General features: G+C 40.4%; 2 protein-coding genes across 3 annotated transcripts in view; one reads left to right on the plus strand and one right to left on the minus strand.

Moving 5' to 3' along the window:
- The first annotated feature begins 200 nt into the window (after nucleotides 1-200).
- LOC119741726 lies at nucleotides 201-16,410 on the plus strand. 2 transcript variants are annotated; one of them, XM_038217598.1, is made up of 13 exons: nucleotides 201-420; nucleotides 2,947-3,066; nucleotides 4,206-4,567; nucleotides 5,221-5,419; nucleotides 6,803-6,997; nucleotides 7,567-7,818; nucleotides 8,798-8,967; nucleotides 9,680-9,960; nucleotides 10,834-11,159; nucleotides 11,685-11,922; nucleotides 12,521-13,650; nucleotides 14,232-14,274; nucleotides 15,952-16,308. In XM_038217598.1, the coding sequence occupies exons 1-13, from the start codon at nucleotides 330-332 to the stop codon at nucleotides 16,175-16,177; spliced, it is 3,633 nt and encodes a 1,210-aa protein (XP_038073526.1). In that variant the 5' UTR covers nucleotides 201-329; the 3' UTR covers nucleotides 16,178-16,308. The 2 variants fall into 2 exon arrangements, with proteins under 2 accessions (XP_038073526.1, XP_038073525.1); XM_038217597.1 differs by lacking the exon at nucleotides 14,232-14,274 and having other exon boundaries at nucleotides 15,952-16,410.
- A 5,397-nt stretch (nucleotides 16,411-21,807) lies between these two features.
- LOC119741290 (low-density lipoprotein receptor-related protein 2-like) overlaps nucleotides 21,808-26,813 on the minus strand; it is a 38,501-nt gene continuing 33,495 nt past the window's right edge. Inside the window, exons 6-11 of the mRNA XM_038217042.1 lie at nucleotides 26,237-26,350; nucleotides 24,961-25,176; nucleotides 24,306-24,491; nucleotides 23,369-23,596; nucleotides 22,645-22,747; nucleotides 21,808-22,363 (exon numbers count right to left, since the gene is read on the minus strand). Of these exons, the coding sequence (XP_038072970.1) occupies nucleotides 21,808-22,363; nucleotides 22,645-22,747; nucleotides 23,369-23,596; nucleotides 24,306-24,491; nucleotides 24,961-25,176; nucleotides 26,237-26,350 (1,403 nt within the window). The remainder of the gene's footprint in view (nucleotides 22,364-22,644; nucleotides 22,748-23,368; nucleotides 23,597-24,305; nucleotides 24,492-24,960; nucleotides 25,177-26,236; nucleotides 26,351-26,813) is intronic.

The raw sequence follows: 26,813 nt of genomic DNA on the forward strand, positions 1-26,813 counted from the left end.
TCACGGTGGGTCTGGGAAAGTTTTAAAACTATAATAACAATGCATTGCAACACAGTAGCAGGAAATACTCACGGTCGACCAGGTGAGCTCTGGCTTGATGCAGGCCCGCCGTCACTTCCAAAAATAGCGCCCATAGGCCTATGTGATGCATCGGTATTATATAAGCTGCATGGAGTTATCAGTTCGAAATCAGTAGCGAAATCAGTTCAACCCTCATCTTTTGGATAGTAAGATTCGATGGTTTTTAATTGCTCCAATACCAAAACTACACTCGTACACCGCATGCATGAAACTCATATCAGTTGCTAGGAAATTATTTAAAGTTCGAAATGACGATATGGATACAGAGCAGAATAACCCGGTGGCCGTTCAGAGTTTGCCTGGTTCTCTTTGCAGCTTCCTTCGCACAATGCTCGTCAGGTATTTTTTTTTCTTCAGTTTTTTTTTCTCTTCGGATTTTTAAATTCATAAACACGTATCAAAGTTCTAAGATCTACGTAACTTATTTGTTTTAAATTTCCTAAATTCTTTAATCTTAGCCAAACCTGCCAGAAAATTGTCTGAAAGTGCAGACTAAAAAATTAGTCAAAAATATATTCCAGCTATTATAGCCTAGAGTAATGTCTGTTTTTTACTAGGCTAAACCTCTTACGAGAAAAAAATTCTATGATTACTCATTCTATTGAAAACTTCTCATGGTGCTAGTTCTCGCCTCCTTGGCCAATTATTTTCAATGGGCCGATTGTTGCGTAAACTTAACGGAACTTCCGCCTGTAAAATATTCAATGAGCAAGCTTCTAGCGCGGAAAGCGTGAACTCTTTGATATATTACCTTGTTTTGTTCACCGAGTTCTGACTAATCACTCGATTGAAATCAAAACGGGGTGACAGAAAACGACGGAAAAGGTCTGGGATATAATCAGTTCGGCATGTTGATTTTTCAGAAATAAAAAAAAGTTGTCAACAATAGAGGGCGTCCTCCACATTAGCTGTTTGGTTTTGTGTGTACGAGACATCATACAGTTTTGTTGTAAACTTTGCAAGAAAACTCATCTTTTTCGGTCAGACGATCTCCATCTTTTCAAGTTGTAGGTGAGGCCTTCATTTATCATTAGAGTTCGTAGGCGCGGAACATTTAAATTGAAGTTGATTGATTGTTCAATTCGCTCTTATTAACAATAACATGTAGGCTATTTAATCCTCGACTTCCGTGTTTGTTTGCTGATGGCAGTGATGCATATATTAAATCCATGAAGTGACGTCTGATGACGAACTTTGGGAATTTTGATTTTGTAATCATAGTATTTAGTAAAAAGGGTCAGGGTTTTTTTTCGAAAGGGACGATATTGCGTAAAGCAATGGCTCATCGTTCCAGGAAGTTGTTAGCTTTCATCAAATATTCAAAGAAACTAAAACTCACCTGTTTGCGAAACAAACGGGAAATCAAACTTTGAAGTTTAACGAAAAAACTTGTGTGATTCGGGACCCCAATTTCCCATTCCTATATTAATTAGAACTAAAATGCATATGGGTGCTCTCTAGTTTTAGATGTATGTCTTTCCTAAGTAACAAACAGTGACAATCCACTTTTATGATATTCACCGAAATAGCTTGCGCGGTTCAAAGCAACAGGAATATGAAGTGGGAAAGAGAGCAAACAGTTGTATTTTGTAATGATAAATAATGTTTTTTTATTAAAATGTAAAAACATGCAATCACAAATACTTACTAAAAATATTTGTAATCAAATTACAAATAACCAACCAATGTTTACTGTCACAGATGCAGTAAACTTGATTTCTCAATCTGTGTCCAACAATCTGGGAAAAAAAATATTACAAAGGAGTGGTATTTACAGCATAATACGTGTATGTGTTGCGCAAGCAGGAAAAGGGACTAGTTTTTTTTATTTCATACCAAAAAATACTGAGTAATCTTTTCGCAGTCTAGTTACACTCAAATAAAGATTGTGTGAAATATAAAATTAAGTCAAAAGTCGTAGGATATCAGTTAAATATTTAAGTGATTTTTTTTTGGAATAATTTAGTAGTTGGTTATTGAAACTTGGATTTGATTCAAATATGACATTGAGCTAACAATTATGATCATGTATGTATCAACATTGAAGTTGAACAATTGAATGATACGCTCGTAAAGAGCTTTTAGTGTAGAATTTTAAGCTAATTTTAATACACTGATGTTATGTTGTGGATCATTCCACACTCTGGTTGGCTACACTGTTTGTTATAAACTGCTCATGAGTGCATGTATGCAAACTTGTTGATTCAAGCATGTATGGTTATTCCTAGTTTAAAGAAGTATACATGTACAATGTAGTGTCAGTACAGAGTACATGTACATGTACAATACAAAGGAGTTACATGTAAATGTACAATCAGCAAAAATCTGATCAGAAATAAAGTGACAAACTTCTCTTCCATATTGGGTACTTCACTCATGTTCAGTGCTCCATGATTTCATAATTCCCTTGAATAGTGAAGCTATAGTGAGATCGTTAATTTCTCTCTTTTTAGGAACAAATTGGGTGTAGTTTTAACATGTGAAAACGCAATGCAATTCAAAGGTGTTGAATAATATGTAGTGTGTTGAATATGACAAACTAAGCTTTTTTGATAACTCATACGACAAAACTATGAATATCATAAAAATTGATTTAAATAATAACAAAAAATCCGATTTAAGTTTTATAAAAATCTGATATTTGTTTTTCTTTTTAAGAATCAGGGTTTTTAAACCAGGCTGTTCGTTTGATGACATTTTTTGGTATATCCGGCTCAGCTGTGATGATGTTATTTCGTTCTTGACATGTTTGATAAAATGTCGATACAGTGCTACCCCGGCCAAATTTCTTGAATCCTAGAATTGTTTAACAGTAATGACGATGATGCATTATTAATGTGACTTTAAATATTGTTTTCTTGCCAGCTGATGACGAATGGAAATCCTGCATATACAATGGCAAGGAATCCTTCTTCAGACCGGATGACGAAGCATGTTGTCAGGGGAACATCTTGCCAAGAGCTGAAAACCTGGAGGAGGCATGCTGTGAGTAAATTTTATTTGAAGTCCAGTAAAACCAAGGCCAACTTTCAAGGCTAAAAGGTATAAAATGATGGTTTTGGGTGTTTTTCTCATTTTTCCCATAAAAAAAATTCGGGTAGGGGCTGTCAGAATAGGGTACATGTAGGTAGGGAAACCGGAAGCAGAACTATTATTTTTTTGGCCCAATCCTGAAAGAGAATCAAGCAAAAAATGCACAGCTGTTGGATTTGGTTATTAAACAGGCATGCAACTTTGCCTTATGGCGTACCAGAACAATGGGAGGTACCCCACAAGGAATGCCCACCGACTTGCGGGGTACGGTTTTGGTACCCCGCAACTTTTTCACGAAATAGATATATCGATTTTACTCAAAAACGAGGAATTTTCAAGGTGGGTTAATCCATCGCAAATGGAAGAGTTTTAGAAAAGGGATATTAAGTCCGAATTTCAGCCCAGGAAATTAATTCTGATTAAAATAAGAGCATTTTGAAATTAGTGTGCCAGATTGCAAAATTTTATTGCACACAATAGGGAACAAAAGATTGTATACATGTACGTCTCCACAGGACAATTTCTATATGTTCACTGCAAGTTCAGTCATCAATCTCAACCAAACTTGAAAGGTGGTCTGTGGAGAGAAGGCCTACGTCAAAAAAATCCTTTCCAATATGGATACAATGTACATGTATTTACGATGTCTCTGGAGAGCTTAGCTTAGTACTACTAGGAGACTCGAACATCTGCTGCAGTGGCAAGGGGAACGCACCAAGACTAGGCCGCACGGAGTCCTGTGTCTCTACCAAACCAAAACTTCCCGTTCAACCCAAACTCCCCATTCAATTGACAACTGGTACCTGCCGGATGGATAATCAAGGCCGTCACTGAATTTTTTTTACTAAACTGCCTTCACATGTATAGGCCTACACAAATTGCCAAGATGTAAAGGGATCAGGCAAGTTTTACTTGCGGTATTTTTACTTCCCATGAATGCCATTAGAAATTGAAAAATATCGTACAAAGTCTTGTGTGGTTTATAGTTTCCTTTTTTTAAAAGTCCCAGTTGCATGCCTGATTAAAGAACACTAGTGTAATACGGTTTGCGCATTGTAATAATAATGATGTTTTGTTTGCTGTTTTTCTAGGTAACGGACAGCTCTTTGACTCCACCACTGGCAAATGTTGTGGGGACCACACTTGGATCAACCATGACACCCAGCTCTGTTGCGGACACGAAGTGCATGCAATCAGTGAGCATGGAGAATGCTGTAACCATCAGTGGATAGAAACAACCACTCATACCTGCTGCGCTGGGCGCGTTGTAGAGGGCGTGGGAGAGTGCTGCGGGTACAGCGACGTCTACAATGACATGACGGAGCACTGCTGTCTGGGGCCTGGCTCCGCAGGCCACGTGGCCGCGGTCGGCAGGGAAGCTGTCGTCAGCGGTTTTCTGGAGTGTTGCGGCTTGGAGACCATCGACACCAGGAACAAACTCTGCTGTCTAGATGTAAGTTTGCCACGCCATTCCTCATCAGACGGAACAAATATGAACATGGGTTGTCAAAAGTAGTGGATGATGATTTTCAAGTAAACCCGAAGTATAAAATTCAATTTCTTCATTTGAAATTGAGCAACAAAAAAATCAGTGTAAAGTTGAACAAGGTAATTTCACTGGAGCAGGATGTGAACCAGGGAATGGTGGTGCTAGAACAGAGTTTTGTGTGTGACAGGTGCGAACTGTTTTTTGCTCTTCTGAAGATTGCAGCTTCAAATCGTGCTCCGTTCAGTTTCTTTGTTTAACCATACACGGATGTTTTTAAAAAGTTTAGGCATATTTTTAAGTGTGTTTTTCATTCAATCGAAGCCAAAGTCGTGTTTCATGAAAGCTTGTTTCTTGTTTCATTCCATTTTTTTTGGTTGATCTTGTTTTGTGCAAAACAACTAGCGTTTCACCTGAACTCCGTTTCAAGCACAGCGTGCGTACACGCATCCTTGTGGTTCATATAAAGAAACCGGTACACTCTTATCTAGAGGTGTCAGTGGGAAACGTAGGATTCTTCAAAGTGGGGTTAATGAGATGTTGAAGTCAACACATACTCATCAATGTTTTACAGTGCCCCAACACTGAAATGTTCTTCTTCTGTGTTTGGTACAATGTAGAATCCAACTGACCGGAAGTCTTCCTTCACCGAGTGTTGTGGAGCAGACACCTATGACACCCGGACTCAGGTCTGCTGCGAGTCCGGCATCGAGTATCGCATCAGCCCGCTGGTAGACGGCAAAGTCGAATGCTGTGGACTGGTAACTTACAATGAGGACACCGACCAGTGCTGTGAATCGGTCATCACTCCCAACATAGGTACGGCTTGATCTTACTTAACCAGTGTTTTGTGGACAAGGTTATTGTGAGCGATCACAAGCACATGCGATGGATCAGAAGTGCGTCACGAGGCCGGTCACAAGTAAATCACAAGTCCAGTCACAAGTAGCTTGCGATGAACAATAACAAAGGAATCCCCTGTGTCACAGTTAATTTGAATAGTTTGTGAGTGGACTTGGGACTTTGTGACTTGTGATTGACTTGTGATTGACTTGTGATAGACTTGTGATGGACTTGTGATGGACTTGTGATGAACTTGTGATGAACTTGTGATGGACTTGTGATCCGTCAGGAGTACCTTGACTACAATACTGATCTTAACCTTTTATCTTCAAGTAAACTTGAATCCTCGATCCTGATTGGTCAATCCCATGGCAACAAGCCGTGCTACATATAACCATGTAGCACGGCCCTCTGTCCGTACCGCTTTCTGCGCATTTTAAGATGCGAGCGCCATTCCGTACAACACGCACGTGTAATACGATAACCACTGAGAAGTTTGTGTACAGCGTGTGTTCCATCTTTACTGCGCGTCAAGTTTGCTTGAAGATACATGTAAATTCGTTATCACGCTGGTGTTCGTGGAACACGGAAAATGTAGTGCGTCTGTGTCCCACATATTGGCCTCGTAGTACCGTATGTGGGACACAGACGTGCTACATTATTCCGTGTTCCACTTGTGCTCGCGGGATAACTTATAATATCCTTCCAATAGAGTAGACCTCAAACCCCTGTCAAGATCCTTCAAAATCCATGAGGAGGTTTGAGTGATTTTGCAGGAATTGAGAAAGTTGCACAGTCCAGCCAAGTGTTCACATGTGAATTATTGGAGCACAATGAATGTGCAAATGGTTTTTCACTTAATTGAGGATTGCGGAGGGTTCCGGAAAAATGACAAGAGAGTTTATAAGTTTCAGGACTGCCTAGTTGTAACTCTTTTAACTCTGAAACGAGCCAATATTTCGCTTCCAAATGGTGCTGGCTGGAGAAGGTTGTCTGATTAATTGGCTAGAATGTCACAACACATATTTTTTTGGATATCTCGATATATAAGGCATTATTCCCTTCACACAGAGTTGATTCCACAGCAAACTGAGTCTAAGAATGGTACGTACAATACATGTATCGTTGAGTGCACCGTGAAGTGACGAATACATGTTTGCCCCACCACGAAGTGATGGATCTGTTATTGACGTGGTTTACACAATGTGTCACATAGTGGTACAAGACATCCCACTATGTGGTGTGACCGATGTAATATACGTAACAAAACAACAACAAAATAATATAAATATATTGGCGTGCTGTAGGCCTTTGCAAAGAGTTAAGCTCATGTCTGTTAAACAACATATTTGGGTACAGGTGTCGGTAAGTGCTGTGGTGCTGAGGCCTACAACCCCCTGCGGTCCTCCTGCTGTGACTCCGTGTCGCTGTCTATCCCCGAGATACCAGGCGTTCAGGCTTGTTGCAGTGGAGTATCCTACCTGAAAACCCAGCAAGTCTGCTGTGGGAATGCTCTCCACGATCTGGAACCAGGAAAGGAATGCTGCGGCAACAGTAAGTAGGCTGATAGAGAGAGTGATAAGTCTTGAGTTGGGGATCACAAATCATAAGAAACAGGTGATTCTTAGAGTTTCCTCTTGACTTCACTTCGCAGCTTTTGAAGAGAGCAAAATGCACTGTCACTGTGGACTGTTTGTGGAAAGGGAACACCCCATTTAAATATTATTTAAACACAAAATTGGTGGAGAATATATTTCTCTCTTCCAAACCACCCCTTCACAAAAATGTTTAAACCCGACTCTGTAGCGCTGGCTCTTTGGAACAAATTGGGCTTCGCGCAATGCTGAACCCGCATTCTAGCATGCTTTTGCACACAAATACCGCGTCATGGAACACGGATGATCCTAACAGTTGAATAGTAAATCCCTTTCCCCATGGGTGAACGGGACTTTTTGAGCGCCGGCGTGAATGGGAGCAATAACAAATGTCACGTGATGTGAGTTCCACCAATCAAACGACAAGGATCTGTAGTCCAGTTATATAATTATGGTTAAAACTGAAAAAGTAAAAGAGCCAAGGACCTTTCTGGTTAAATATTTGAACATTATTCCCCTTACCTGCAGGCCTGTACGACGTGACAAACCAACTATGCTGCAAGGGCAACATCATGGAGAAAGCTGCTCCAACATCTCAGTGTTGTGGGGGCAGCAACACGTTCGACCCTGAGCAACAAACATGCTGCGGTTGGCAGGTTTCTGACTTCCCTTATGGGTCCTGTTGTCGCATCAGGAGAAACGCGTTTCAGGCCTATCAGCCGGGAGAAAGCAAGTGCTGCAGCAGAAGTCCGCCTAACAAATATTTCCATAAACGTTTTGGTGAGCGTTTTCATTATATTTTTTTGTTTATTATAATTTAAGATGTACATCCGTGATCTCTATTTTTTCTCTTGGCAAATTTCAACTTATCTATATATTTTACTAAAAAAAATATTTAAAAAAACAAAACAAAACCCTGATTCCGGCTGATTCCGGGTGACTTTGTTATTGTTTGTGCTTATTTTTGGTTGCCATTAATTCTCACTTATATAGGACATAGAAGAAAATAAGAAATTGAAAAAACAGAAGGGAACGAAAAATAACATCAGTATTACATACTACCTTCATACTTAATGTGAAATGCAAAAATGGATCTGACTTGCCAGGAACATCGGCAGTGTAAAAACCTGCACAACTTTTGCAAATTCACAGGCAAAAACTAAGAAACAAAGATAGAACGGCATCCCTCAATTGGGATTGGTCCGGGTTTGGCTCACAGGCTGGGGGTTAGCTGTAAAGGAAAGCTTGCCCTGAATATTGATACTTTTCAGACCCAGGTATCTGACAAGATAATTTGGGTGTTGCACATGCTGTGACACACTCCACGCACCAACTGACATTTAGGCCGAAAAAAAAAATAGTTCTGCTTCCGATTACATGCCGTTTCTAAGTCGGAATTTTTTCTTTTTTTAGGCCAATTTTTTTATGCAGATTGAATGGGGTATTCAATTATATGCGAAGTTTTAGCCTGAACTATTTCCATTGCACTACAAAAGCTATACCCAAAATGGCCACAAAAAGTGAATAAAACCTAATTAGCCTGAACTATTTCCATTGCACTACAAAAAGCTTTACCCAAAATGGCCACAAAAAGTGAATAAAACCTAATTATTGTCAATATATTTACGTTCGATAATTCCTAAAAAATAATGGAAAATTCAGGTCGCTCGCATCATATGGGTTGATTGATGCTATATCTGCCATTACTTCATCAAATATTGCCTGGTAATTATTTTTGTTTTCTAATGTATCATTTTAGCTCTCGGCAGAGTGCAAAGCATTGATGCAGAGTGCTGCGGCATCCATGCCTTGGCTGATGGTCAGTTGTGTGATCCGTGTTCCAAACGGCCCGTGGCCAATGACTCCTTCACCGACGCCTGCTGTTCTGAGGGGAACAAAAACCCAAAGGCCTACAATAAAGAAACACATGTAGGTGCAACACTTTATGTTTTCCTCTGTCCCTGTAATATACAAACTCCAATAGACTAAGCACACAAACCTATTACAGAGGACCGTTTCCAACAAAAGACCCAACTCCCGAGGGCTGAATGGATCTGTTGTTCTCCCTTTGTGTGTCTGTCCTCCGGGGTCATGTAGAAGAAGTACATACAGGCAAACTTCTATGGGGTAACTTTTTTCGGATCTCACAAGTCTAAAAAATCATAAAATGTCTACCAATCTATTTCGATTTTATGTCGCAGAATTATATGTATGTATGGCAATATGTAAACTTCCAAAGAAAAGTAACTCCATTATGCACTGTGAATCAAAGGAAATTGTTTACTCTGTAATTTTCTGTCCAAATTTCATGTTTTTGAGTTTCAAAACAAGAAAACTAAGGTGGCTGTACTGAACCAATTGATTATAGAAATAAAAACTTTGAAAAATAAGTTTTTGAGAGTTACAAATCAACATGAATTTGTGAGTTGTAAATGTATACATGTTTGTGCAAGAATCAAATTTCAAGAAAATTTCAAATTATTTAGATCTTCTGTATTCTTTTGTTCAAGATTAAAATCATAGACAGTTTTGATGAAAGGAGGAAGTTAACTTTATTTATCACCTAGATTTAGTTGTAAGTCTTTTTGAATTTAAAGGTTTTTTTTTAATTATTTGTTTTTAAAACTTTGTTTGACTGTAGATCTGCTATGAAAATGAGGTTTACGCCAAGAAACAGTTTCAACTGGGCAGAGCACCCTGTGGAGATAAAGTCTACACCACAGACACTGAAATATGTTGCGATGGAACCATCCACCCAAAGATGTATCAAGCGAAAAAGCCTCATCAGCAGAAGTGTTGCGGCACCGAGGCGTACGTCCCAGATTGGCATACATGCGTGGGAAACAGCCAGAAAAAAAACAAAAACTTCCAGAGTTACAGACACCTCCAGGTTAACAAAAAGGTCCCGGAGCACTTTGCTGAGTAAGACTTCTCTTCTTTAGATTAAAAAAAAAACTCTTAAACTTGCTTGTGTTTGAAATCCCCTTAGTAATTTGAATACAATTGATCAGGCATTTGATCTCTTTCTTTGTGCGCCGCACCGGCGTAGATTATTGTTGTGCGTGGAAGAGAATGACACTCGGCACATGTGTCCTGAAAATGACAGCGCAATTTTTTTTTTTTTTTTACAACAAAGTGAACCTTTGAAGCTTAATCAAAATTGACAGAACATGCATTTAAAATACATGTGTGGCAATCGTAGTCATAGAGAATGTATGTTTGCGTGTACTGGATGTGCATGTTCATGAATGTTATCCATGTATAAGTAAAATAATCAAAGGATACAGGGTGAGTAAAAAAAATAAAACCCAAATGTTGGGACTATTGTTTCTCCATGTCACACTTTCAAAATCTAGGATATGAAAGCCCAATTTACAAGCTTTCTGTTAGTACAAGAATCATTCAAATCACTCATGTACTTTTCAAGTTACCTAATATCAAAGACAAGTACCGTTTTAAAGTTCTGTCCACGGATCAGAAAAAAAAGGTAAGTGTTCTTTCAGCAAAACGAAACCAATTCACATGCATCCCTATGACTTAATGACTGGGCTTTCATATCCTAGACTTTGAAAGTGCTACAGGCAAACTTCATTCAAAAAATGGTCCTGCCATTTTGGTTTCGTTTTTTTTTTACTTGCCTTGTAATGCAAATGGGCTAAACCAGGTCCATTGCGTAAACCAGATGCATAACCGTTATTGAATAACCAAGCTTAATCGATTGAATAGTATTTTATGTATTCTAGGACCAGAATTAATAGGCTTGCCTTTCCTTGTTATTGTTCTACCCACATGTAGGTATTGCCAAGACAACGTGTTCAACAATCAAACGGACGTCTGCGATCGCAGCAATTGGCACATCCGGCCCATTGAGGAAATGGAGTTGGGCCTGAAGGCCTGCGACAGCTTCAAAGCTGAACGCGGTTACTACCCTTACGATCCCGCGGAGCAGGAGTGCTGCGGGGGTGTCCTGATTGGCCCCGGCGAGACCTGCTGTCTCGAAACCCTACGTTTCTCAACCCCAGGGACAGGCATCGGAGAGGGAAGCTGTTGTGGCTCTGAGGGCTTCAACCCACACACCCACGTTTGCTGCGATGAGGTGCTGCACCCGATAACAGTACAAGGTAATTAGTGGTTTGTTGATGTTTTGATGTTATCAGAAATTTATTGCGTTATCAATTAGCAATTGAATATCTTCAGATGCGTAGAGGGGCTACAAGTAACCAAAAAATTCCAAATTAGTATCTCATTGCGGTGAGTTAATATCTCACGGCGGTGTGTTATCTCGCCGCGGCGAGAGGTGGAAACTTGCCATGGCGAGATTCTATCTTGCTGCAGCGAGATAGTAACTCCCACTGCAATTTATCATCTCGATGTGGAGATTTACTGTGTTTGGAACAGTAATTCACCGCAACGAGATAGTATCTCTAAATTGATGTAAATCTACCCTAGAAAAGTAGAGCAAGCAATTTTTAACATTAGTTATTAACAGTAACTTTTAATCCTTGTCCTTCTTTATTACTATTTTATTGTCGAATGCTTCTCACTAAAAATGTCAATACAATCTGTGTTTCTCAAGAAAATGTATGAATTGCAGACCCTCGTGTGCACAAATTCTCACAGATACATTAATGGCTTTTTAACATCAGGCCAAGAGTGTTGCGGACGTGAACTCTTTGATCCATCAAGCCCGGCGCCGATGTGCTGCAACGACACCCTTCTATCCACCACCGACATGGCCGATGGCAAGACAGTGTGCACCGATGGCGTGGCCCATCGACCCACGGACACCGTGTGCCAGGGCAGCGTCTACCCCGTGGAGAACGGTGAATGTTGCGGGCCGGTCCTGATGGACAGCAGCACGGAGATTTGCTGCCAGGAAAAATTGTAAGTAGTTTTAGAATCCCTAAAGGCTTGTTTCCATTCGGTGTGAAAAGTGAATTTTAGAAGTTGATCTGATGTCAAGCATTCGCAATGCAAATGTGTTCCTGACTTCATATTGCTCTGTGTTCAAATTTGTATTTAGAACTGCCTTCGGGGAGGGAGATTATTTCTAGGGTGGGCAGGCTTCTTTGAGATTATGGCTGTATCACCAATTATCCTTCTGCACAGGGTCACATCATTTGTTTCTCAATCTAGAGTTGAGTCCAGAATGGCACTCGGAATGTTGTCATTAAGTAATTTGATCCTGAGCAATGGGGTATTTGTATGAGGAAAGCAGCTGTTAATTCATCAGTTGTTACTTGTACCGTTGTACCGCCCCAAACCGCCCTACTTGTTACCCCTTGTACCACTCAAAACCGCCGCAGCACTCTGTGGTTTTATTGATTCCTGGAGGAGTGTATTTTAAGGAGGTTTGCAGGAAATACAAAACTTGTGAATACTCACCATTATTTTCATTGTTTAGCTATCATCGGAGGTATCATCAAATATGCACTTTTTTGGTGGCAAATTGACAATTGTTTCCTTTCGTTTCCGTTTATAGTCTGTATCCAAGGGCTACACATGGGAATACGTGCTGTGGACGGGTTGCCTACGACACCCTCGATGAATCGAAGAAGTGCTGCATGGACTCCCTCTTCCACGATGCGCAGAACTCGGTCTGCTGTCACAGCCGGATCATGGACCCATCGACGGAAACCTGCAGGGCAGTCGGCGACGTCCACTACAGCTTCCCCAAGAACTTCTTCAGGCCTGAGGGGGAGATCGTCCCTGGACACACTGTTTGTAACGGTCTTGAGTATCCATTCTCCGGCGAGTGCTGCGGGAACGAGATCGTCGGGAGCAGCGAGGTGGGCGCGATTTGCTGCGGGGGCAGGAAGCAGTTCCACGGGCATGGGCAGCAGGCAATGTGCTGCAGCGGGGAGGTGTTTGATTCCGAGCGGTACACGTGCTGCGGGGAGAAGCCTTTGGAGAAGCACCACCACTGGATGACTTGCTGCAATGGAGAACCAATGGGAAGACGGCAATGCCGACCGAGGCGTCCACCGGGTGACAACCAGGCCTGCAATCCCTCCAAGATGAGTTGCTGCAATGGCCAGATCTACAATGCCCCCATGAAGTGCTGCAACAGCCAGATCTACGATCCAGAGCTGTACAACTGCTCATCTGACAACGTCTTGCAACCCTTTTGCGGCGGTGCCGCATACGACAACAGCACCCTCATCTGTTGCTCGGGTGCGACCTACGATGCATCCTCCACGGGGTGCTGCAACGGGGAGCCCTACGTCCTCGGCAAACGCACCTGCTGCGCGGAGAAGCTGTACCGCGTCAAAAACGGATCCTGCTGTGGCCTGCTGGGCGATAAAGCCTACAATCAGGACCGGTATCTCTGCTGCGATAACAGCCTCCGGAGAAAGAAGAAGGGACGCTCGCAGTGCTGTGGAAGCAGCGCCTACAACCCAGAGACGGACACCTGCTGCAACCAGAGCCTGACTCGAGGCACTCGGCGGGGGAGCTGCTGCGGCGACAGGGCGTTTGACCCCACCCAAAAGCTCTGCTGCCCAAAGACGGAGGCGTTGTCCAGGCGCAGGGATGACTCAGAGGACATCTCGGAGCAGTGTTGTGCACCAGGTTTTCAGTACAACAAAGATGCAGGCGCCTGTCAACAACAAGGTATAAAATTGCATTCTTGATGAATATTTTTGATGCTCCTAAAATCTTGCTCTCAATGCACATACAATACAATTCCATCGCTAATCATCTCGGGTCATCAGAGGTCTATCACAAGTCATCCAGTCTAAAGTCAAGCGATAATCTATTGAAATGATTTGTTTGAGTTAAAAATCCTTTGACATTGTTCATCCCGTAGGAGTTGCATGTACATGCATGACTTCACTTGTGATTTGACTTGTGATTTGATTTCTGACTTAACTTGTTATGACCCAATACTACCTTGGTCCATTGCTAAACCAAAGCTTTCATTCAGCTATAGATATTTTTGGAATTAAGTTTTTATTAAGAAGAACTTGTTTTAACTTGTAAGGTTGAAAAGTGAAGTTGCTTAAATCGTTTGCATGGGTTTTTTTCATGACATTTCCATACTGTTTTGTGCTCACTGTTTGTTTCAAAAGCTTTACTTAGAAACTTTTCCAACTTGGCATGGCATTGCATGGCATTGCATGGCATTGCATGTCACCCATTTTCCCTTTTATATTTGTTTTTATTTATTTTTTTATTTATTGTATTTTGTCCAGTTTTGTCCAGTTTGGAACGTAATATAAGAAGCAGTTTTCAGAGGTAAAGAAACAATTATATGTAGCTTTTGAACTGGTGATGGGGTGTGAACAAAATGGATTTGCTTTCCTACCATTTGCTGCATAGTCGAGAAATCATATAGTTGTTTTGAGAAATTCCCTTGTCACCCTTTTTTTTGGTGCTCTTTTTTTTTTTGGCTTTTGCGGTAGAGGGATTTCTGTCACGCTAGGTTTGCAGGTGCTTCTTTTAATTTGCATTAATGAAAACCTTATACTTACATGTAGTGTTTTAAAGGTATAGTCCATCATTTGTAATTGTGCATTTTGTTCGTTCGAAGCAACAAAAGTGCTCAAAATCTAAAGAAGGGTACTGAACAAACTAACCTGATGAAGTTTCAGCTCAGCTTCAGCTGTTTATTTCGAGAAAAACAGCATTATAGGATCTCGATTTCTTAACAAAAGTTGTTGAATCATGTTTTGAATTGGACCAGAATTCAGCGTCCGAGATACGTTCTCACTGAGCCGATTGCAGCTACGCGATGTCAAATTATAGCAACCGCGTGCACTTGTGTGTCATGTCAACGCTTGCGCGCGGTTTGCCGAATAACAAAACAAACTACTAATTTAAATTTCCTACGGTGCGTCTCAAGAAGCACCGTTGGAAAGGCCTCCTTTTGTTGATTTCTTCAAAAGGACAGCTTGCCAGAAAGAATAATTTCACAGGGAGTTTAGTCCCCTTACTATCTTTCAACCAAGTATGTTTTTTAACAATAATTACGCCAGTTACTTTTTGGATAGCTGCAAATGATGGACTCTGGCTTTAAATGCACATCTTCTGTTTAGTGTGTGAGTTTGTTTATGGTGTACATGTAAATCGAGGACTCACGCATGCAACATCATCAGTGAATCAAGGACAGGGACCAAATCGAGGACGACCTCGATTAGAAAACTTGTACACAAAACCAATGAGAGCTGTTGTGAAAAAGTTCCTCAATTTACACCATTAACAAATGTGTGTGTAGATGTATGTGTGTAAACCACAGATCATTCACAAGTCATTTCACAAGTACATGTAACATTAGGTTCGTAATGCATTTGAATAGCTTGTCACGTGACTCCTGGCAAATTCCAACACCATGTGGGAAACTGCACACAGATATTTCTGACTTTGATTCTGGAGGTGTGCCAACCCAATGTAAATGACTGTCAGTTTAGGGGTACTGTACCCATCCTGACAGATTCCAACAAAACATGCCGTTGGGTTTGATGGGTTGAGTTCTGTTAGGGCTAATATAATTACAATCTATATAGCACTTAATACCTAAGGTGTCAAAGTGTTTACAATTATTATCCCTGTTCATCAGGAATGAGACCATTTTTTTTCCCGCAGCAGTGAAAAATCAGTGCAATATGATCTCTACCTTCACAGGTATCCCTTTATACTCCTGGGTGGAGAGAGGCAATCATAGTAAACTGTCTTGCCCAAGAACACAAGCGCCTTGTTCCCCGTCAGGGTTCAAACTTACGTACATGTACCATGGTACGAGTCGAACACCGTAACCATTAAACCACAGCTATATTGTCATGATTATGTTTTTGTTTCATTGAATTTTAGTGCCTACATAACAGAAACAGGCTTGACAGCTTCTACAAAGTCAATATCGAATGAGTGTTTCTCTAGCAGTCTTTTACATCTTGCCGCTTTATTCGTGTTTTGCAGAGTGTCGACTATGCAAGAACCTCAGGTCGACCAAGGGCTGGCAGAGTCACACCAGCAAGCCCACCCTGATCCGAGGGACAGCTTCCAATCTGACCAGCACTCCCTCCCACCACGTCCTACACCTGACCGGGGTCAGCCACCTGAATCACAACAAGCGCCAGTCCAGTCTGGACAGCCGCGAGCTGGAGGTGACCGTCCCGGGGCACTGCCAACGCTGCCCGGGTAAACTCCTTCTAGGCAAAGCCTACGTGGTCATGAGTGACGCGGAGGTCGTCCTAGAGGGCGCGGACTCGGCAAGCCTCACACTCCGCACCACTGACTTCTTGGCCAGGGCTAGGGACAAGCTGGGAATGAAGATCAAGCATCGGCTATGCAGGATGAGCTGAATTCACTCCCCAAATCCTCGTGTATATCTGTAAATAAATTGCTTATAATTAAGTTATTTGTTAAGTTATTTATATATTAATTAATTGATTAATTAATTAATCAATTAATTAATTAATTGCTTATAATTAAGTTATTTGTTAAGTTATTTATATACATGTATTAATTAATTGATTAATTAATTAATCAATTAATTAATTAATTAATTAATTTATTAACTTATTTTAATTATTTATTTATTTATGTATTTATTTGGTTCATAATTACAGGTATGTTACACATGTGTTTTAGGCCAACAAATAATAATTCTGCTTCCGATTACCCTACCTACCCTATTTTGACAGCTCCTACACCAATTCGTTTTTGGGAAAAATGAGGGGAAAACACCCCAAACCCTCAAAAAACACCTTTTACCCTTGACTCCACGCAGACACCTACATATAATCAACACAAAAAAATGGCCCCCCACCCCCCAAAAAAATAATAATTCCCTATCAACTTACCCTATTTTCAAATGCCATGTAATCAGAAGCAGAAGTATTTTTTTCTTTTGCCTTACCACCAGGATTGACCAGTACTGAAATTGTTGCCCTGTTGGGCATTTGCAATTTGATGGAAGAAATGTATTCTCAAGGTAATCATTTTCATACATACCAGAACCCTTCATTTGCATTGTTTATAGGTTTCCATTCATGAAATTGGAATCAACTTTCTGGACAATCTTTCCATTGGTAATATACGTACTTCCATGTTTCACCCAAGTCGGTTTTGCTTGTTGGAAGTTATAGTTTTTGTAAAACTAGCATTCCTTATTGGACCAGGGGAAGAAGACATCTGCTCATCTTCCAAAAATTGTCAATAATTCAATCGAAACTAAAAATAAATATGTGAAAATAAAGACGATCTGAGGAAGAACAATTTGATGGGTGAGAAAAACAATATATATTTTTGTGACAAAGACATGAATTGTTTACTTTAATAATCCAGATATTTTTCTTTAATATTTATTACAAAAAAAAATGTATTCAGTGTTTAAAGACACAATTGTTGAACTATTTTGTTTTTCATTGTGAGACATATTTATGATTTAACTGGTAGAGTAGTTGCACAAAAATAGTTAGTGGCCTGACGTTTCGACCCTAGCAGAGTCTTTCTCGAAGGCTAACAAAAAAACAAAAAAAGTAGACTAGTTGTTAAATGTCAAATCACAAGTCAATCACAAGCAAGGCTTGAGCTAACATGGCCTCAACAATGCCAGTTAAAAAGACACCGTGATGGCGTCGCAAGCTCCTGATACGAGCTCTGTAAATTTAAGTCCCAAAAAGGTACCTTCCAATAATATGGCAAAGTAAAATACTATGACAAAGTAAAACCTTTTTGGAGGTAGCTTATGAATTAACTTGAGACGTAAGGACTTGTGATTAACTTATGATTGACTAAGGACTTGTAAGGACAGGGCTTCAACTTGACGAGTTGTTTAATACGTACATGCAAATATGGTTCTTTTCTAACTACGTTTTTGTTTTCTGAGCAGTTTGTGTTTGTATATACATGTATTGTTATTTATTATGTAAATAGCCATAGAAATCAAATGAAAATGTCTATTCAGATAAGATAATAATTATGTGTATTTATAAAGTGCACGTATCCACCAGTATTGGTGCTCAAGTTGCTACATCATTGTTACCAAGTGGAGTGCCATGGCCTCGTGGATACCTGGGCTTATACACATCATTATGATTAAGATGCAATATGCATGGAATGTCGCTACACAGTACTTTCAGTAATATAATGGAACATGAATAATTCATAAATAGGCAGAATTTGAGATCTGTAAATTGATTGGAACAGAACAAAGTTTTTGGGAACTTTTATTTCAAATTAACAAGTAAAAGTAATTAAGCAATACAAAATTTATATTAAATTAGACATGGCTGTTTTAAGACAACCCACATTTTTGTAAAAACTCGATAGAAAAGTTCACAGGTTTTTTAATATAAAATTTATCGTAAATGTGATAATCAGGAAGTGCACAGTATTTCACAATATTGCAATTTCAAACTATGCAATATTTGCTACCAGAAATTTTAGAAAGATTTCAAATGTGTGTAACAGAAATAGAGTTATTATACATGTATCATATATTTTCTCAAAAAAAAAAAAGAGTGCTCAAAAATTTCAATAACAGTAATGAACAGTACATTTATATTCATGAATTATCAGAATTTTGCCGCAATTTTTTAATCAAATTTTGTTTCAAGATAACAGATTGCAGTGTGTGTCGAGAACCTTTTTTTCTCAGTTTGCATAGAGTTGAAAATGAAGCATTTATTTTTGTATTGGGTATTTTTTGGGTATTGTAAAGTGCCTTATTTTTATATACAGTTATTTTGGACTGTTCTATTTACAAACAAAACCGTACCACACGTTGTGGAAGACTTGTGTAAAACGCCGTTAAGTGTGGTTGTTTATAATAAACATCTACATTTTAATTGGTATGGCATAGTTCAGTGCCAGATCCTTTTAAAACTGTATATTATTTTTGCAGTGTTAATGCAACTTACTCAAAGTTGATATATACGTGCTTTTTCAAAATTTCAATTTTCTTTTCCAAACAAAATTTAAAGGAATATAATGTCCTGTAACAAATAAATTTGCTTGTTTGTTTCTGCAGGCCTTTATACAATTTCAAAACTTGATTTTAAATGGCGTGCCCCAGTTCAGAAATTGCGCACACTATTCAGAACGAATTAGGCGCGTCCCTCTTTTAATTCAAAACTTGAAATTAATTAATTGAGTATTTGTCATGGGCCGATCTTTTTCGTGCGATGTCTCATTGGAAAGCTCATTACCAATGTAATGCTAGAAACTATCAATTAAATTTGAAAATCTATTTTTTTCAAGGTGCCGCACCCAAAAAGCACGTATACACCAACTTTAAATGGATTTACTTACTTTAGCGATAACAGATAGGCAATGTATAAAACTAAGTTTTGAAGAAAAAAATATTTTTTTAGCTGTTAGTGGCATAATATTGTGTAAATATAATATTAAACTGCAGTAAATAAAGTAGAATTCATTAGATAAAACTTTTTCTTCTCGTTTAAAGACATTTGTGTTTGCTTCGCTTCCATCTGGCATAGGCAAATTTAGCTAAGTTGCTTACTTGGGATGAAAAAAAATTGCATAGTAATAAAACAATATTTGTCAAGCAGAAAAGTTAGTCAAAATACTTTGTGGTATTAATAATTATTGCTTGTGACGGATTCACACCCAGCGTTGTATGTTTTTAACACAAGAACATTTTGTAAGCATAATTTTTGGGGGCTGAAATGAAATTGGCGCATTTGCGTCGCTTTTTAGAATTGTAATTTACCAAGACTAGTATTAAAACATTTTTCAACGCCACATGATGTTTCTATCATATAAAAAGAGCCGGATTAAGGTTAGGCCAAAAATAATTAACAATATGCGGTCTCTGGTCAGACCAAAGTTTTTTTTTTTTCCTTTTTTTTCCCTTCAAGCTTGGATTGTACAGACAAGGTGGGGTACTATTTAGCTTTTTTGGTGTCCTCATGTACATTGGTGTCCTCCAATCGAGGAGGTGCGGCAATAGAGGGCGCTGTTGGAGCTACCGCGGAACATTTTGGAAAAAAAAAAGATTGACGCGCATGATTAAACTCGACGCGCGCGCTGACCAACCAGAGACCGACTTATTTTTTTTTGTTTTGGCCTTACGGGAGGCCCGTGTTACAAGGAAAGTGGGAGCCACAGGCAACGCACGAGGCGTTCCCTCGACTTTCCTCACGTAGTGTCCCACGAACCTCGATGTTGATGACCCTGGAATTCATTGCTACTTTTACGTCAATAGGACTTAAGTCAGGAAATTTAAGGGTGAAAATTATAAAGCTGGTGTCCGGCAATTTGTTGGGGTTGCCTAACGTTGCACACTTCAATCCAAGAATTGCCTAAGTGAACTTCTTTAAAGTTGAAAAGTTATTATTATTTTTTTACGTCATCTTTAATGAGGGTAAACTCCGATCAGTGTAAGGCACTGCTTTCTACGGAGGCCCTCAAGTTAATGAGAATTATGAGACCCATTATTTAGCACCTCTATAAGGATTTACAAGGTGCTGCGGCGTATATTGCAGCCACTGCCAGAAGCACCAGGGCAAACCCCTTCTCTATAGTGATAAGTGTAACTGGGTTCTTTAACGTGCATTACACAACACATGGGACCTCCGGCTTTGCGTCCCATCCGAAGGACGAAGCAATAATGGTAAAGTGCCTTGCTCAAGAGCACAAGCACCATGTTCCCACGGTCAGGATTCGAAACCATGTACCACGGCACACGAGTCGAACACCGTAACCAGTGGACCACAGCACCCAACAGTTAGTTAAACCTGACATTTATTACTTCAATGCTTAGGCTATCCAAAGCAATCTTACTCTGCGCTGCATTTGAAAGTGGAATTCGACAACACAATTAAGTCCACTCTTTCAACTTGTGTTGATGATTTGTTTTCTATATCAAAGTAAACAACATAAATAATAAGCATATCAAACAGTCATACAAAGAGAAGAATGCTGAGCGAGCTTAATTAGCGGGAAACTGCCTGTGATCTATCGGATTGACGCAACTCGATCCGACTGACAACAGGAGAAAGTATATAATTTAATGGACAGACAAAACAAACACAGTTTTCCCTATTCCTCGAAAATATAGTTTCTATTTTGTCCATGCATAACAATACCCCTCTTGTCTCGGCCAATTAAGACACATTGGTTAAAAGGGAGTTTTATGGGTATCCGAAGTGCTGAGTGGTTATGATCGTTAGATCTCGGGGCCCGGGTTCGAATCCCCTCGGTGTCTTTTTGGTTTTAATCGCACTGATTCAGTCATTCGCTATAAGACATTTAATTTCTCGTCGTAAAATACCAGCAGTAACTTAGCTTAAACGGTGAGCTCTGCTGTTGGGACTGTCCGCGAAGTCCAGGTCAGCATCTTCGTAAAGGTACTCTTTTGGTTGTCTTGGCAGCCAAGGTTTAGGACGTTAGGATGCCGCCTCGTTTCCTCCCTTTTATGTTTTATGGAAATTGAAGCTGATCAACAAAAAGGTTAGGTGACGTTCCTGGAGGGAAGTCGGGGGAATGTCTTCTCGAACTACCTGTTAAACATTCCTACAGAACTTCTATGGGCCTCAACAAGTAACTGAGTTTTGCTAACGGAACCCAAGTCCGCTTTATCGAGACATAGTACATGACCCCAACACAAAGGATAATGAACTAAATTAATGAAAATTTGAGAAGCAACCAATGCAACCAACTGCTCCTCATTGTTCGCTTGATATCAGCCGTACGTGGGAAACGTTTTGAGAATAGATGGTTCCCTTAAATGTAATGCAACCCTATTGTAAAGTAGCCCATGCAGAAAGAGACCGATCAATGTTGGGGTGAGTCGAACCATTCTCTTCACGGGTGATAGTATGTGTGCTGAACTACGGGTGGAAGGATGGACGTCTCGTATCTATGGTCTGCAGTACCGACAGCAGGTTCACACCCATTGGTTTCCTTGGGTAAGTTTGATGCTACTGTCGGTTGTGATACTGACGGTAAGGATGCGTCATAGCTACTTGCAGGCCTGTAATAGCTGTGATGCACGCCGGCTCCGAGGATGGACCTCTCATACCCAGGACCTGAGTTGGGAATAGGGTTGGTGAGTTGAGCCTCAAATTCCGGTGGTGATGGTTGTGGTGTTTGTTGTGGAATTGAAGGGGTTGTTGGTGGTGGCGGCGGTAGCGGCCGTGGTTGTGGGGATGCTACGGGTAGGTCATTATGCATGGGTGTGGTCACAGACTCACAGTCACGTCTCAGATTGGTCGAGGGAATGGACGCCTCATAAATGGGCTCTGGGTTGTCTTCACCTACACGCATGGGATCGTTCAGGCAGGTTTCATGAGCCGTTAGAGTCACCCGGTCAGGTCTACCCGTGCCGGCAGACCTCTCCACCATGCAGATCGTTGCCGTCCTTTCCAAACAAAGAGTGATAACAGACCAACATATTGTTAGACCAGGAAGTTTAATTGCACATTATAGCAAGACATCTTTAAATTGTATTTCTATAGGCCTACATGGACCAGTTTTTCTACGAGCATGGTGTCCAACACAGATTCGAAAAAACAAAGGATCTGACACCAACGAGGTAAACTAGTTTGTGCAGACTAAGAGGATGCAAGTTTGAAGAGGCATAACATGATTGAAAACAGATATAAACATCCGGGGTTTCTGTTTTGAGGGTTTGATACTTGCCTCTTCGCTCGAACACGTACGGTGGCCACAATAATGGCGAAGAGCAGGAGAGATGAAACAAGGACCCCGCTCAAAATCAGCCACACATGAACAGGTGCATCTCCTAGAGAACGCAAGAGATACCACACATAAAACAGTTGGGTTTAAATTTTGCTTTGATTTCCTTCTTTGCTGATTTGGTTTTACCAATTAACACTTGATGGCTATTGCATATTTGTATAAGGTTGTATAACGAAGGTTAACCCGCAACTAACTTTAAAATCAATTTTTAAGTTTAGAGCCTTTCAGGCGTTCTTCTTTTTTTAGCAACTTATCTTACTTCTTTACTTCGTGATCGACTTTTTAAAGTGCAGTCAAAGGGAACGATCGCCTGGTCGACCGGACAAGGCGAGCATAGATAGTCGGCCTATGGCCGGTCCAAAAGCACAAACGATTGTATTTGACCGATCCACAATGGCTACTCACCGGAAGTCTTTTCATGTACACAATGGGACCGGATTTTGCCCATAATGGTGATACCCTATACGATAGCACTGCCCGGCCATATTTACAGTAAGTCAGTGAGACAGTGAATCAGTCAGATACAAAGAGTTCATTATAGGCTGATCTTCTTGGATCAGCAAAACGTGTTGGAGATTCATATCTCCCCATCTCACGGATGGTATGTCCCTGGACACCCGCGTACACGGGATAATAAAACAAAAATCAATTGCTATTATTGAACCTTCTCCAGTTTCCTCCAGAGAGCACACCACCGGTTGACCAGACCAGCTCCCATCGTCCCGGCAGACCCGCCGTGCAGAGCCATCGGTTGAACCCGCAACAATGTAGCCACCGTCACAGGTGAAAGTCGCCTCCTCTCCGGGTTGAAACATCGGGGAATCTGGTTCAACTAACTTCACGTGGTTAGCTAAAGGTGGAGCCATACAACTACCAACACCTGAATCTGAAACTGAATTGTTCGGAAGGGGGCAGTTAGTTTGTTGTGCATCGTGAATACAAAATCAGACGTAATCGGAATATCATAACCTTAATTCAGTATTAAACCTGCTTAATTTTTCCCCGTGCCATTATTCTTCAAATTTTGATGTAAAGGAATCGGCCGGTGGTGGTATGCGACATGCCCGCAATGTATCTTGAAACCCGGGTTCAAATATCACCCAACGTGCGGCTGACGTGTGACGGGTTTTCAGTCCCTACGTGATTCTATGTGGTGCCCAGTTTTCTGTGATTTTCCTCTAAGGCTTGTGATTTGCAGTGCCAAATTAGGCCCAAACTACCAAAAATGAACTAACTGACAATAGTTCACGACACGATAGCAATGACTTAGGCTTAAAGTCATGTGGGATCATTTGCTTTCATGTATTTTTCCTCGTTTCCCATGATAAAACCACTCAAATAAAAAATAATGTTCAAAACTTGAACATGACGTTTCAGCTCAGTGGATGGCTCAGTGCGCTTTTCGAGAAAACAGTGAAAAACCACGCTCAACCATTTGATCACGAAACACATTTCGTCTATATAACCCTTTATTCAATTGTACGAATAATCCAAGTAAGCTTTTTGGTAATAATTCGGCGGGTTACTTTTGGGATAAATAAGTGCGAATGATCCTAAGTAGGCCTATGCTGTGCCTTAAATTAAAGTTATCGCAGGCCTACGTATGCATTCAGCTGGCTGTCCGGACCACGTGAAGTCAGACCGACATGTTCGGATGGCGGACCCGCTGAGATGATATCCGTCTGGGCATGCGTACTCAACCAAGTCACCAGGAAGGTATACGGACTGCTCCCCTGATAAGACCACGAGGCCATCGGATGAGTCAGTTGGAAGCCGACAGCTGTTGACTTTAAAAAAAAATGAAATAAGAAGCAAGTTTTGAAAACTACCTCAATATTTGTGAAATCTGACGGGCGTTGGTCCTCAGACTGAAGTTTCCGATATAAGGCCCATGTTGAGTTGGGATACTTGGGCTTAATATTGATCCGTTTTCTGCTTCACAGACATCCAGGTCCCAAGGAGTATGAGTAACAGTTCACATTCTTTCCATTGGTTTAAGACAGTTAAGGCTTCTAAAAGAATCTGAAGGCAGTAGTGAACTCGAAGCCTGACCGAGGAGTGAGCGACGTTTAGGAAATGGCCTTGGTTTGCGATCCAAAATTTGAAAAGTCAGAACACTGCTCCATAGGTGTACCATGCAAAATCGATGTCCCACTCCCACTATTATCACTATACATAACTAGAGCGATAACATAATGGAGGTTAAATTACGTTGAACTTGATATAAATCGCCGTTTATTCAAGTTGAACACTTACCAACTACTTCACTATCCGGAGAACACTCAAGAGGTATACCGGACCAGGTGCCGTCCGCACGGCAGACGCGCCGCGCCAAGTGATCGGTGGTGCCCGCCACGGAGAAGCCGTTATCGCATACGAACGTGACCTCCTGCCCAGGTGAAAACACGAGAACACCGGCTTGAACCAAGGTCACGTGACTGGACACAGGTGGAGCAAGGCATCCCGAGTCAGCTGCCCAAAGGATAGATGAGATAAACAAGGAAAAAGAAACGAAACATGGTAAAATTAAAAAGAGGTTATTTTGTGATACAACAAATCAGAATTATAATAATTAGATACATTTATTTCAATGCTGCTATAAAGGATGATACATAATGTTACATATTCAAATTGACAATACATGCACATAGATATATTTACAATTGATATAATAGTGAACATTGACTAAATGGCAACATCTAGGTCCAGCGTAAAGCACCAGCTTGTGTTCCCCAGCCTATGGACAGACAGACAAGTGATAGACATACATGAAAAGACAGAGCAAAATACACCGATGAAAGGCAGTAATCAAAGCCGTTATATTATATCCCAATAACAATGCTTTAGTATGCAATTTAAAAAAAGAAAGAGTTTTTAGTTTTCTAGCAAGAATAGAGAGAGTGGGTGATGATTTAAAAAAAGACATCCAGACTATTCCAATATAGAGTGCCACGTTGGACAACACTATTTTTGGACAATAAGGTTATACTATAATTAACATAAAGATTTCCCTAGTAGTAGTAGTACTGCGGGTATTATAGGAATGAATGTCAAGTAAGTGTAAAACAGGGGTTAAAACAAGCAGGTAATGCACGATTCATATATTTATACATACATTTTCCCAAGTTAAGATGATACAGGTCAGTGAATTTTAACAACTTCAAATTTGCAAATAGAGGCCCAGAGTGTTCACAAAAGCCAGTTTTAGAAATTACTCAAACAGCTCGTTTTTGCAGAGTAAGCAGTTCGTTGCATAGGAGTTGGACTACCACAAGTCAGAATTGAGTAGTTAAAATACGGTAAAAACAAAAGAGTTGTACAAGGTTAGTAATGTTTTACTAGGTAAAAAAAAGATATTTTAAACGGTTCATTATACCAATATTTTTTTTATTATATGTTAGCTGTTATAACGTCTATAATTACGATCAGTACCAAAGTAGGATATACGCTGGGTGTTACATTGATCGATACTCTTTTAATTGCCAGCATGGGGAAACTAATGCATTTGTCGGACAAGAAATATCAAACTTACGATAAGCACATGTCTGTCCGTGAAAGTCAGGAGCACAGTGACATGAAAATGAGTTGAAAACATCCGCACAAGTTGCTCCAAAGTTGCAGGGAGAATGTTCACAGTGACTGGGTTCTGGGATGAAAAGGAATGAGGTATTTAATACGAAACTATGATTACTACTTGAAAACAATTAAAGAGTCAGATTTTAAAACCATTTGAAGACGTAAGGTAGTTGCCTAGGTCATTTGATAACTAAATAAGCAGCCATAAAAACCGGATGCATTTACATGGGCGTCGCGAGGGCGGGGGGGGGGGGGGGAGGGGGCGCTTGGCCACTCCCCCCCCCGAAAAAAGGATAACAAAGGGGAAAAATAGGAAAAGGAGGTGCGAAGCCACATTGCTGTTAATTTGATGGGGGGGGGGGGGGGGTAGGGCAAATGTTCCCCTGCCCACGCTCGGAAAATGATAAATTCAGAATATGTTGAAAAAGTTAAGACATTTTTGGGGGAAATGTGCTTCGCCAGGAAAAAATCCTGGCGACGCCCATGTGCATTTAATGTCACTGTGTTGGTTTGACTAAACGATGTTCTAAAAA

The sequence above is a fragment of the Patiria miniata genome, unplaced genomic scaffold, assembly GCF_015706575.1.
Source record: "Patiria miniata isolate m_02_andy unplaced genomic scaffold, ASM1570657v1 HiC_scaffold_5, whole genome shotgun sequence".
In the NCBI taxonomy this organism is placed as follows: Eukaryota; Metazoa; Echinodermata; class Asteroidea; order Valvatida; family Asterinidae; genus Patiria; species Patiria miniata.